The sequence below is a fragment of the Sesamum indicum genome, linkage group LG6 (genome assembly GCF_026168435.1).
Source record: "Sesamum indicum cultivar Baizhima isolate 11 linkage group LG6, ASM2616843v1, whole genome shotgun sequence".
Classification (NCBI taxonomy): Eukaryota; Viridiplantae; Streptophyta; class Magnoliopsida; order Lamiales; family Pedaliaceae; genus Sesamum; species Sesamum indicum.
Window position 1 is genome coordinate 4,314,211 of NC_142662.1, and position 13,610 is coordinate 4,327,820.

Sequence of the window (13,610 nt, forward strand, 5' to 3'; positions counted from 1 at the left end):
TGATTCGAAGTTCGGCTAAATTCAATTTGAGTTGAAATTTCCCCATTTGAGGAACTAGGTCCTGCTCATCAGCCTTTACTATCTGATCAGGTTTATCCCAGAACGAAGTGGATAAGGAAACAAAAACTGGAGAAGCTGGATATCTCCAGGAAGGAACAACCATATGCCCATCAAAAATAGCAAAAGGAAACAACTGAAAAATTACCCCAAATGGTTTCCAGTTGTTCAATTCAATACAATTCATTCAGTTCACTATTTCAGCATATATGGAAGAACTTAAAGTTATCAACTTCTGTAACATCTCAAACAGTAAATCCTTCGTGTGCACAGCTGCTCTAAAGTAAAGATGCTGACAAGATAAGGACATTCTATCAAGCATGGAGTCCTAGAATATTTACTTTGTCTCTCTGGGAAAAGGGGATGCAAAGTATAAAAATAGTGGGAAATGAAGTCATCCCACTACCGTATTTAATACATTTAAGCTATACCTGCCCCTTCACATACACATACCCATGGGACAAAAGGAAAAATGAAGAAACAAGAATCACCGTAGCTCGGAATGCGATGGATGATTTCATGTAACATATACATGATGATGCAGAACACGAACATTAAAGATAGCACTAACGCCCAAAGATGAAAATAAAGAGAGCACAGATGTGAAGGAAATTATGAATATCACGCATATGAACACCAGAAAATGTCGGCAGAGCACAGCAACACACTTTGACAACTAGAAAGAGCTCAGAATAAGACCCCTTTCACAATCAAGATTGGCAAATCCAGTGGACAGGAAGGAAAAAGTGAACATGTTATTAATTGCACTTGTTACAGATGTTATGATGAGTGATTTTCATGAATACCTAGATAGTATTAACGACATCACAAGCAATTATAATGATATTTGCTGCCAAGGCACCTTGACCTCAAAATTTGAACTTTCCTTTGTCAAAAGGAGAAAAAGGGTAAACAAAATTTAAGAGTTAAAACATTATGATTTCCTTTCTAATGTTTGTGGAAACTAGTAAACGACCTATATGACTAACCTGGTTCCTTTTTCTGTCATGCCTAACTGGACATCCAAAAATGAACTACAGTCATATATTGTCATAGGAAGGGCCAATGATAGACATTAATTTATGAAAAAAAAAGTGGCTGAATAATGTTACACTAAGATTGGAACTGTTAATGAACTCTACTCATAATTTGAGAGAGACAAATTAAGCAATCAAAACAAGAAGCTGCAAGACAATAGACTAACACAAATAACAGTAGAACTCATAATTCTCAAGATACAACACATGTATTAAAACAAGATGTATACTAATAAATACATTAATTAGTCAAGCGTAAAACATGCACTTTACTTATCCTTCCAAAATGACTACAGGTGGAGGATATCCAGACTTTCTTTGCTTAATAACTCCACACTTACTCTGAACTTCGGGAATGTATCATAACACGACTAATTTACATTGTGACTGAAACTTCAGAAAGAAAGAAGCAGTCTGTGATGGTGTGCACTAATGTCATTACTGAGCAAAAATAAAGCTTTCAGAAGACTGGTTCCTTAGGACTAATAACATACTGATGATCTAAGGTCAACACAGTTAAGCAGCAAGATGTCACCTCTCCTTCATAATATTTGATACAAATTTTGCGATGGCCTGAACAGCTATATCTTCTGCTTCTTCCTGATTGTTTCCTGAAGACTGCAGATGCTTTTTTCCAATTTTGAAAGAGTGATCACCCCCTTCAATCACATGTAATGCATTAATGGAGTTCATTTTCTTCCTTACAGCTTCCAACTTTGCTAGTGGACAGAGCCCATCTTTGCTACCCTTCAAGAATAACACAGCATGTCAACACTGATAATTTGCAAATTGAGTTCAATGGAAGATACTAGAATCAACACAGATTTTTCAAGCAAACAGCATTTAATACAAGAATGGAGACACATAAAAGTATAGTGATATAAAATCATTAATCAATTTGTGATACGTGTATTGACTAGCCAGTCAGTCCCTTGCTAATTAATTCCTGATACTTGCTGTTGCTATAGTATATATAATTAGGCATAACAATCAGGTGAACAACATATAATATAATAACCTGCACAAACATGACAGGGACCTTAAGTTGCAGAAGAATTTCATCCCGCAATGCACCATTCATGCCCTAAAACATTATAAGATCAAGTCAGATGATATGCTTTACACATGACAATAGCACAAGGCTGCACAATGACAGAATCCAGAAATTATATTTGAGAAGCTTTAGGTGCAGAACCAGTTCTCAACCCTAATGTACAATGCTCGTAAGTGGTAAACTATGAGCCTCGCTACTGTGCAAAGAAAAACACATGGTATGGATTTATGTCAAAATAATACCAACAACAACAAATATCAGGCATTCTTCCATGCAAGAAACTATTCGTTACCTGATCCTTTAATAGGTTGTCAGGGCAACAGCTTCACAGAAAGGTAGAAAACCACAGAGTAAGACAATTGACAGTTAAATAGCAAACCTTTAGTGGGTATCCCAAACAAACTACAGCTGAAACAGTGATATCTTTTTCTCCAGCAACCATACAACTGACCCTGGATATTGAAATAGCAACATGTTTAATTATGAAGGTGATGACTTTACATGACCATAAAGTTCTAGAAGTGAAGAGAATGTGGCAAAATACCTTGATCCCATGGACTTGCCAGCCAAGATCAGCGGATGACCAGGGTACTTGGCCAAGGTCTTCTGAACAACGTCACGGTGAAAATCAACCAATTTTTCAGCCTTTGGAGGAGCCCTTCGCTTCCCTCCAGCAATGTCTGCCAATATTTCATTTAGAAATCCATAAGCTCTTTGATGTTAAGTAGAAAATTCATCCAAAAATCTCCAAATTTTCATCTAATAATCGAGTGAAGTTTCCAACTTACGGACTATCCTGAAAATATACCATATATCTCACCTTACTATATGTAATAAGTACCTGAGAATCATCTTACTTTATAAACTAGGATAAGTGCATTGGTACTCACAGGGGTAGTCAAAAGTCACCATTTCAACAGCATTTAGTGCCTTTGCCAACATACCTTTCCATCTGCACAAAGTATCAAGTCACAATTGAATAACTAACTGAAGTAATGAAAGGTGCTGTGCTGCCAAGTCATCTGAATCTCTTTTAGAATTCTCCAAGTTAGAGAAAACATAACAGGTCAAGTCTTCTCCCATTCATATATTTAGAGTCTTTAGAAACAACACGAATCGAAACATCCAATGTCGAAATGCGAACAGAACACCCGTACCTCTCATCCCCTACCACAACACAGGTAAAAACTGGCACCCTTTCTACACTAAATATTGTGCCCTTGGTAACTTTTGAGGCAATATATTCAGAGCCAGCAAGTTGTACAGATTCATGTTTGAAAGTTTCCAAGTATATGAATCAATATGAACTTAAAACTCCAGCAACATACCATCACAGTAGTATACACCATAGTAAAGGGAACCACAGCAGCATAACAAAAGGCAGAGATGATGAAACTGTGCAGCTAACTTTCAAACAACAACCACAAACTAACCTCTAAACCTTATAATCAAGAAACACATAACCACGAGTACACAATGCAATTAACCAGTGAAGCTCCTTAAACCTTAAAAAAAATGCTCACAGCCTTCTCAGATAAATTTATCAAGAGTTTTGATACAAAATGTCTAAAATACCCATACTTTTATATTTTTCAAAAATTAATTTTATACTTTTTTTTTCCAAACTAACGGTCCAGATGTCCCATTTTTAGTCCAACAATTTTGGATTTATTTTTGTTATTAGTAATAATTAAAAATATAAAATAGTAAAAATATATTAATTTTTAATTATCATAAAATTATAAATTTTAATTTAATTTTTTACTCACTATTTTAATTTTATTGCCATTATTAGGTAGGGGGTAGAGTGGGTGGTGGGGAGGGATGCGGACAGCCCCCGGCATGGCTGAGGAAGAAAGCAAAAGTTTTTCAAAGAAATATTTTTTAATGTTTTAACTTTTATATATTTAATTATTATACAAATACATATAAATTGCATCAACAGTAGATTCAAATGAGATCAGATATCCACCATTGATTTATATTGTAAACAAGGACTTCAGATCTTAATTGCACCAAATTTTAATAAGGAATGTATAGTCCATTATCTCTAATGATCGAGATCCAACAACATATAGAACATGGGCATAAGTGCTGTTCTTTTTATTTATTTATTTGCGTAAAAACACAATACAAGTCGCACCACACACAAGTGAGGCGCATAGGCAAGTGAAATGCATCCTTTTAAAAGTCCAAAGTGCTTCGTTGAACCTTTTTTCCCCCTCACGTTCAGGGATTTCTTGCCCTTTATCTATTTGACTGGGGTTTAAATTGCGATTAACCCCACACAAACATACACATAGGAGAGGCAGGAGCAAGACTCTACCGAACCATAAAATCAGAGGAGGAAGGAGCACCAGCACCATGAGCAAAAACGACCACCGGACACTTTTCTGATTTCTCCACCGATTTTTCACTCCCTTCATCCACTCCTCCACCTGTTGTTTGTTCTTCCTCCTCTTCTTCTTTACGTTCGTCCTGGTTCATGCGTCTTCTCTTTGAACCGCGCTTCCTCGCCATTTTTCGTCTAGCCTCGAATGCTACACAGAGAAAAGAGACACTCTTCGCTTCCAGAATTCCCCCAAAACAAGAATCCAATTCGAAACCCTAGTTTGCTTTACAGAGGAGGATTTGACTTTCGCGCCAAAGAAGTTTGCGTAAATCTTAAAAGGAAATTCTTAAAATCCCAAAACAAAAAAAAAAAAAGGAAAGGAAAAGATTTTGTTGAAGAGCTCTTGCAGTAAAAGGGAATTTATGCCTGCTATTGGGCCTAACCCTTCCCCAAACAGAACTATTGGGCCTGACTCCGGTCTATTAAATACAAATTGTGCTGATCCATTCTCAAAGAATTATCGACCAGTTCTAACTTCGATAGCATGTTAAACGACTGCTAGTCTGGTCGTTAATCTAATTTAGTAATGTATGGCACACTTTATATATGTTCACTTTTTATAAGTATCATTTAAAATAAATTATTTATAAAAAAATATTATTTAATACAATATATAAAAATCATCGCTATTTGAAAAAAAATTAAACATATATCCTTCAAAATTGTGAATGTTATGTACACAAATCATTTATTTTTTTAGAAAATTACATATATACCCTCAAGAAATGTTAATATCATTAGATGAACTATTATTACTTTTTAATTGTTGATAATAATTTGTGTAATTATAAAAAAATTAGATATATATATATATATATAAATTATAGATGAGGAATGTAAATTTAATTATGGATAATTTTAATGGTGAAGATAATGAGTTGACCTTTGGGATAATATAGCTATAATCTGTGTTTCTTGTAACTAGGTGACAGATGCGAGCAATGTATATCGATTTTTATAATGATAGATGATTTATCAATATTTAGCAGCATAAATATATATACAGTGATGATTATATATTTATTGTTTATGTCATTGATTGTTTTTTATGGCATTTTATGCATATTTTTATATCGCCAATTATTGTTAGTGATAATTTTTAGAAAATATTTGTCACCACTGAAATTATAGAACTCTTTATGATAAAATACAAAAAAAAAAATACTTAATTTGTTTTCAAGTTAATATTCTCTATTTTACTTCAAAATTTCTTAACATACAACAATGAGCAGTATTTTACGTTATCTGCATTTTACATCGCATATATAATGTATTTATTTTAATATTATTTGATAATATCTCAACACGTCTCGTCCAACATATAACATCCACAGATCGATATTATATATGTACTGATCTTTGGACTGATTAGGTTAACAAGAATGCAGTACAAATAATATTGACAAGTACAAGCTGTATATATATATCACTTCAAATTTATTAAAAACATAATAGAACATAGGTACGGATGTTCTTGGAAGTAAATACAGATACAGTTCATAAGGTCCCACAACTGTCTAAAGCTGTAAAGTATCTTAGTACATGATGATCATCATCAGGCGCTCAGCTGCGGATTATTTAATAATATTACACACACTGCATGCAGAAATCAGATTCTCTTCATTTGTCTTATTTATTATTAGTATATATAGTGGTGCACTTGGATCTCTTGATTATGACAGGCGGTCTTCTCTCAGTACTGCATGAAAAAGAGTAGCAAAACTAGCTTAGTGACAGTGAATTCAATGAGTGAACACAAGGAAAAGGTACACTTGCTGTACTTGAAAGCATGCATCAGTGTTAAGGGATGATTAACAGGTTAAGTTACCGTCTTTTTCAGTGTCTCGCACTCGCACTCGCACTCGCACTCGAACTCGCCCTCGCTGCTGCTTCCATTCTCACTGCTGCAGCCACTAAGCTTCTTTTCCCTCTGCTTCATCAGCTTCTTGTGTTCATGTGACTTTTGCAAGCTTTGCCCTCCGTTATTCGTAGTGTATCCGTTCAGACCTCCATGAGCAGCACCAGTCGAGTAATTGGCTGTATGTTTATACCCGTAACCGTGGGCAGAGTGTCCATGGCCATGACTGTGAGCAGAGTGTCCATGGCCATGGCCTTGGCCTTGACCTTGAGCACAGTATCCATTATGTGCAGTGTGTCCTTGACCTTGAGCATAGTATCCGTTATGTGCAGCATGTCCGTGATGGTCATTATGGTGGAAAATCTTGGTGGCGGAATGGGCCAACTCCTTCACTATGCCAGTGAGAGAATGTTCATGATGAATGGGTTTGGGCTTGTCATGGCATGCATAAGTTGCGGTGGTCTTTTGGTAATAGTTTGTGGGCTGGGCACAGGGGTTGGTTTGCTCACAAGGCTTGAGGCACTTTTCAGAGGCCATGACAATTGAAAGTTCTGAAGTTGAAGTATAAGACTTGGAGCTGTTTTGGTTGAGATGGGCAGGTTTTGAGTGTGTGTGTGTATATATATAGTGAGATTGGGTAGTGGGGTTGTGGGATTCTGGTGGTCACTTTGTGTTAAATCATACTTTGAATCTCCATTTGATTTGAGGCCAGATCGAAAGCACATATTCCATTTTTGGGCACGCATAGCAATTATTTTGTCATATTTCAATTTCTTTGACTAGCACGTGCAATTTTGAATTCTGAATTTTGAAAAAAATTTGTACTTAAATCAAATTTGAATGGATCTAAACCAATTATATAATACATGTATCAAGTAATGAGTTATTTTTTCTGAACTTTATATATCAATCACACCGTAAGTGTATTGCATTTATCGTATAAATGATTCAAAGTTCGGCTAAATGCAATTTGAGTTGAAATTTCCCCATTTGAGGAACTAGGTCCTGCTCATCAAATATGCTATAAGCCTTTACTATCTGTTCAGGTTTTTCCTAGAACGAAGTGGATAAGGAAACAAAAATCGGAGAAGCTGGATATCTCCAGGAAGGAACAACCATATGCCCATCAGAAATAGCAGAAGGAAACAACTGAAGGATTACCCCAAATGGTTTCCAGTTGTTCAATTCAATACAATTCATTCAGTTCACTATTTCAGCATATATGGAAGAACTTAAAGTTATCAACTTCTGCAACATCTCAAACAGTAAATCCTTCGTGTGCACAGCTGCTCTAAAGTAAAGATGCTGACAAGATAAGGACATTCTATCAAGCATGGAGTCCTAGAATATTTACTTTGTCTCTCGGGGAAAAGGAGATGCAAAGTATAAAAATAGCGGGAAATGAAGTCATCCCACTACCGTATTTAATACATTTAAGCTATACCTGCCCCTTCACACACACATACCCATGGGAAAAATGGAAAAAGGAAAAATGAAGAAACAAGAATCACCGTAGCTCGGAATGCGATGGATGATTTCATGTAACATATACATGGTGATGCAAAACATGAACATTAAAGATAGCACTAAGGCCCAAAGATCAGAATAAAGAGAGCACAGATGTGAAGGAAAATATGAATATCATGCATAATGAACACCAGAAAATGTCAGCAGAGCAGAGTAACACACTTTGACAACTAGAAAGAGCTCAGAATAAGACCCCTTTCACAATCAAGATTGAAAAATCCAGTGGACAGGAAGGAAAAAGAGAACACATTATGAATTGCACTTGTTACAGATGTTATCATGAGTGACTTTCATGAATACCTAGATGTAGTATTACCCACATCACAAGCAATTATAATGATATTTGCTGCCAAGGCACCTTGACCTCAAAATTTGAACTTTCCTTTGTAAAAAGGAGAAAAAGGGTAAACAAAATTTACGAGTTAAAACATTATCTTTTCTTTTCTAATGTTTGTGGAAACTAGTAAACGATCTATCTATATGACTAACCTGGTTCCTTTTTCTGTCATGCCTAACAAACTGGACATCCAAAAATGAACTACCAGTCATATATTGTCATAGGAAGGGCCAATGATAGACATTAATTTATGAAAAAAAAAAAAAGTGGCTGAATAATGTTACACTAAGATTGGAACTGTTAATGAACTCTACTCATAATTTGAGAGAGACAAATTAAGCAATCAAAAGAAGCTGCAAGACAATAGACTAACACAAATAACAGTAGAACTCATAATTCTCAAGATACAACACATGTATTAAAACAAGATGTATACTAATAAATACATTAAATTAGTCAAGCGTAAAACATGCACTTTACTTATCCTTCCAAAATGACTACAGGTGGAGGATTTCCAGACTTTCTTCCTCCTCTTCTTCTTTACGTTCGTCCCGGTTCATGCGTCTTCTCTTTGAACCGCGCTTCCTCGCCATTTTTCGTCTAGCCTCGAATGCTACACAGAGAAAGAGACACTCTTCGCTTCCAGATTTCCCCCAAAACTAGAACCCAATTCGAAACCCTAGTTTGCTTTACAGAGGATGATTTAATTTTCGCGCCAAAGAAGTTTGTGTAAATCTTAAAAGGAAATTCTTAAAATCCCAAAAAAAAAAAAAAACAGGAAAGGAAAGGAAAAGATTATATTGAAGAGCTCGTGCAGTAAACGGGAATTTATGCCCTTCCACAAAATGAATTATTGGGCCTGACTCGGGTCCTATTAAATAAAAATTGGGCTGATCCATTCTCAAAGAATTCTCTACCAGATTCTTGGTCCAGTTCTAACTTTGATAGCATGTTAGAACGACTGCTGTCGTTAATCAAAATTAGTAATGTATAGCATATTTTATATACGTGCAATTTTTATAAATATCATTTAATATAAAAATTATTACTTAATAAAATATTTATAAAAATTATTACTTAATAAAATGTATAAAAAAAAACCATCCCTATTTATCCATCAGAATTGTGAACGTTACTTATACAAACCACTTATATGTTTTAAAAAATTACATATATACCCTCAAGAAACGTTAATATCATTAGATAAACTATTTTTATTTTTTAACTGTTAATAACAATTTCTGTAATTAAAAAAAATTAGATATATATGAATAAATTATCGATGAGGAATGTAAATTTAATTATGGGTAATTTTAATGGTGAAGATGATGAGTTGACCTTTGGGATAATATAGTTAACCTCTGTGTTTCTTGTAAGTAGGTGGCAGATGCGAGCAATGAATATAAAAAGATGCAAGTATATGGGCAAGACGGTGCGTGAATTTAAATAAGGTGCAGTTAGGACAGGACAGGAGGGGCACACACCACACGAGCAAACCTTGGTACAGAAATACGATATACCCTTACACACGTGTGTCATCTGCCTGCTCAATCCACACTTTAATTAACTTATTTGCTAATCACATTAATTAAGCTTTTTCACCCCCTGCCATGGTAAATTCAGTAGATCTGCTTTCCACACATTATTCAATACACAATGTATATACATATATATATATATATATATATATATTCAATCATCCTCCATATATATATCCAACCAACAAACCCGGATTTACGTATATTAATGTGGGCATATGTCTACTTTTATAATAATTTTTTATTTTTTTGTTTTGTTTGAATGTACGTATTTGTTGTTTTGAAGTATCAATGTATCGTATTGGTGTTTAAATTTAAATATATTGAATAATGTACTGAATCATATAAAAAGTTATTGGTAGATTAATTTTCTTCCTACCCTAACAAATATCCCCTTGTGACAACTCATTTTGAAGAAGTATTTGTTCGGATATTTGTAATTTCAAGAAGATATTTATAATTTTTCAAACAACAACGGAATATTTATAATTATAGCAAATCTCAATCTAATCTGTTGTAATTTATCCTTAAATTAATTAATCTTAAAGAGACTTGTATATAAGTAGTTGGTAACAACATGCATAAAGAGAGTGACCTAAACACCCCACTATGTATATATATAAAAATACATACATACATATCCAACATGAAAAAATTTAACTCGGATTGAGTTTAGCCAAATATGAATCAATAACAGGCAAGTATAATATACTTTCATATGATTGATATACAGTTCAAAGAAAATGATTAATCGCATAACAAGTATATTAAATTTGTTATACGAATTAATTAAATTTGATTTGAATAAAAAGAAATTCTAAAAGTACAGAGGGCACTGGGAGCGAAAAGATTGAGGAAAGTGGCAACATCACACTTGAGCCATACAATGTGGAAACAATAAAAGAGTGGGGACTCCAGAAAAACAAGAAAAATACAAGGAATTCTGTGTAAGAAAAACAAAGAGAGCTTTGATGTGAAGCACTGCATACGAAGTGGCTAAGAGTAGTATACTGCAAAGGGACCCCCACCCCCCCAATGACAGACAGCCTTTGTGTTTCAAACTTTGTACAGAAATGGAAACAGTGTAAGTGAATATATGTATGTCGTATTCTGCTTTGTAACCGTAACTAGATAAAGTGGGAATTCTTGAATGCCAGATGAAAATGTATCACATCAACAACGCACTACTCACCCATACACACCTACCAATTTTTGGAGGAATCTAATTATTTTATTGACTACATTTGTAATTTTGTACTTGCATTTGTGTTTTTTTAATTTGATTTTCGGAGTATGATGTATAACTTTGAAAGAGATTAATGATTTCTTGTTTAGTAATAGACGGGGTCGTGTATTCGATCGATTTTCTATTATAAATTGATTTTAAATATATAAATTAAGGCATTAATTTTGAATATACGGGGTGCACATTTTATACATATAAAATATTTTTTGAAATATATGAGTTACGTTAATTTTATACTTTACATTAACCCATTTTTGGAATTAATAGAATTTGAGAGGACAACTAAGAAAAGGGAAAGGACAAAAAACACCCACGCATCATGCACGCTTTCCCTACAATAGTAGTGGCATATAGCATAATCACAAAGGCGACGGATTTAAAATAAGAACAATTAATTAACATTTCCAATACTATATCCCAAGAGATAAAACAAATAATATTTAACACCATTCATGCTCAAAATAATAAGCAATCGCTCATACAACAATTCCTCCATTTACCCAATCTTTTTGCCCAGCATTTTCTTTAGTTTTCCTTTTTTCAGAAATTAATTAATTGCGACGGATGATTCCAAGTTGCAATCCGTCGCTACTAAGTTTTCTCCCCCAGCAGCATCGATCATCAAGCAAGTTCTTGATTTTTCTCCACGATTCTCACTTCTTCTGCAGATCTAAGCACATTGGCCTAAACCAAACCAAAAACCCATCAAAATTGGCATCAAATGCGTGTATCTGTTGTGTGAGAGATGTAATTAAAGCTTTTCGTCAACGAATAAAAATACGTCCAGACAAACATACCTGATCATCAGTAATCTCGACAGCAAAACCGTCGACAATGACCAAAGAGAGAGTCTTCCTGTAAGTTCCCGCCTGCAGGTTCTTGGCCAAAACCTCCTCGTGTTTCCTACTCAAGTACAAATCCAGCTCGTGCGCCCCTCTCTTTGTTCTGATACACACACACACACACACACAGAAAAAAAAAAAAAAAAAAAACAGGGAATCATTCACACACAGTACACACACTCATCCGTAAAAACACACACACTACAAAGAAATTAAGTCATACTTGTTAGATCGAAGGCGCTCGTATTCGGGATCATAGTTCATGAACACAAAATGTAGCTCAGGTCTTGTGCCATCCATCACAATTTCCTCTTTTTTCTTTTTTCCCCGGATATATTTAGGAAGTTGAAAACCTAGTAAGACAGGCTCAAATGTGTTTGCCGCTCTATGAGGAATGGAGGAGGCAACCCCAGCAAGCATAGGTGACTATTTATGCATATTACCAGCTGGCTCACCCATACATTATTACACTTTTTCCTTTTTCGATTTTATTTCAAAAAAGGGATACATTGAATATGTATAGACGTGCGTAAATTGAATGGAGTATTAGAGTGTATTTTTATTTTTATTTTTTCATATGTTAAGAATGAAAAATGATATATATTATATAGTTTTCTCTTTATATATTTTTAACTTTAATATTTAAATTAGGCCGGCACGTAATAATGATACTGAGTGTAGAATATGGATTTGTACGTATAAAGTAAGAAATTGGGCCTTATTTAGAATAGAAAATACTGTAGAATAAAATACATATACGGGATTGGATCATGCTTGAGGAAGTACCATGATTCTAACTCGAAGTTTCTTGCCTCCCTAGGGTTTCGTAAACTTAAATTAGAATATTACTAAACACGCTTATGGAAGAAAAAGTCAACACCCAATCAAAATTTAATAGGATTAATTAGTAAAATATATGTAATATCGTCGATATATAATAATATTTAGCACGCATATATTAAATAATTTTGATTTACTTTCCGTCGAACCAAAATTTCAACTAAATGTTTCAACTTCATATACAATTAGCAAGATTCAATTTTGAGAATCATATATATCCGAGAGTTTAAAGTTGAACTGATCGAAAAAAAATAAAACTTTTACAATTGTACTTATCAAAAAATTATATTATTAATTAGATACTTACTATGTATATATACGACATTTTCAATAAATGAAAAAATAAATGTGTGTGTCATTTGGGGTGGGTCAAAATATTATTTGTTTTGGTAAGGTTGATGGGGCCAAATTAAACGTATGTTTAAACCAAGCAAATGATCTGTAGCTGCATATATGCCTACACCATACCGGTCATTAGTCATACCGCCTTTTACAATAATCTATTGGTCGAGACATGTGTGTGGGCTTAATTATTTTTTATTATAAAAAGAAAGAAAAATTATATAAATAATATTTTTTTTAAATACATTAACACATTTGTGTCAAGTGTGGTTGACATGAAAAATATTTTTTTTAGAAAAATAAAGGTCATCCACAACTCGACCTCGTGGTTGCTATCCACGACCTCGAGTCGTGGATGTGGTCCATAACTCAAGTCTTGAATGCCAACCACGGCTCGATTTTTTTTAAAGTATATGTATATTACAATTAAAATTATTAATTATAAATTTAAACATTATAATTACAAGCAAATTGGTACAAATATTATAATAAAAATACAAATATTAAAATATTCGTCCATCCAATAATTGCGTCTATGAT

The 13,610-nt window shown here is 34.0% G+C and overlaps 3 protein-coding genes across 5 annotated transcripts; all 3 read right to left on the minus strand.

Moving 5' to 3' along the window:
• Window positions 1-1,302: 1,302 nt before the first annotated feature.
• LOC105179127 (alpha/beta-Hydrolases superfamily protein) lies at window positions 1,303-4,876 on the minus strand. Of its 3 annotated transcripts, none has more exons than XM_020691232.2 (6): window positions 4,475-4,876; window positions 3,039-3,100; window positions 2,693-2,828; window positions 2,528-2,600; window positions 2,134-2,178; window positions 1,303-1,841 (listed from the first exon to the last, which is right to left on the minus strand). In XM_020691232.2, the coding sequence occupies exons 1-6, from the start codon at window positions 4,666-4,668 to the stop codon at window positions 1,626-1,628; spliced, it is 726 nt and encodes a 241-aa protein (XP_020546891.1). In that variant the 5' UTR covers window positions 4,669-4,876; the 3' UTR covers window positions 1,303-1,625. The 3 variants fall into 3 exon arrangements, with proteins under 3 accessions (XP_020546891.1, XP_011101025.1, XP_020546892.1); XM_011102723.3 differs by having other exon boundaries at window positions 2,113-2,178; window positions 4,475-4,875; XM_020691233.2 differs by lacking the exon at window positions 2,134-2,178.
• A 1,063-nt stretch (window positions 4,877-5,939) lies between these two features.
• On the minus strand, window positions 5,940-7,005 carry LOC105179128 (uncharacterized). The gene is made up of 2 exons (XM_011102724.3): window positions 6,369-7,005; window positions 5,940-6,239 (listed from the first exon to the last, which is right to left on the minus strand). The coding sequence occupies exons 1-2, from the start codon at window positions 6,933-6,935 to the stop codon at window positions 6,234-6,236; spliced, it is 573 nt and encodes a 190-aa protein (XP_011101026.1). The 5' UTR covers window positions 6,936-7,005; the 3' UTR covers window positions 5,940-6,233.
• Window positions 7,006-11,421: 4,416 nt separating this feature from the next.
• On the minus strand, window positions 11,422-12,302 carry LOC105179129 (uncharacterized). Its single transcript, XM_011102727.3, has 3 exons — window positions 12,112-12,302; window positions 11,844-11,991; window positions 11,422-11,730 (listed from the first exon to the last, which is right to left on the minus strand). The coding sequence occupies exons 1-3, from the start codon at window positions 12,186-12,188 to the stop codon at window positions 11,668-11,670; spliced, it is 288 nt and encodes a 95-aa protein (XP_011101029.3). The 5' UTR covers window positions 12,189-12,302; the 3' UTR covers window positions 11,422-11,667.
• Between the last annotated feature and the right edge of the window lie 1,308 nt (window positions 12,303-13,610).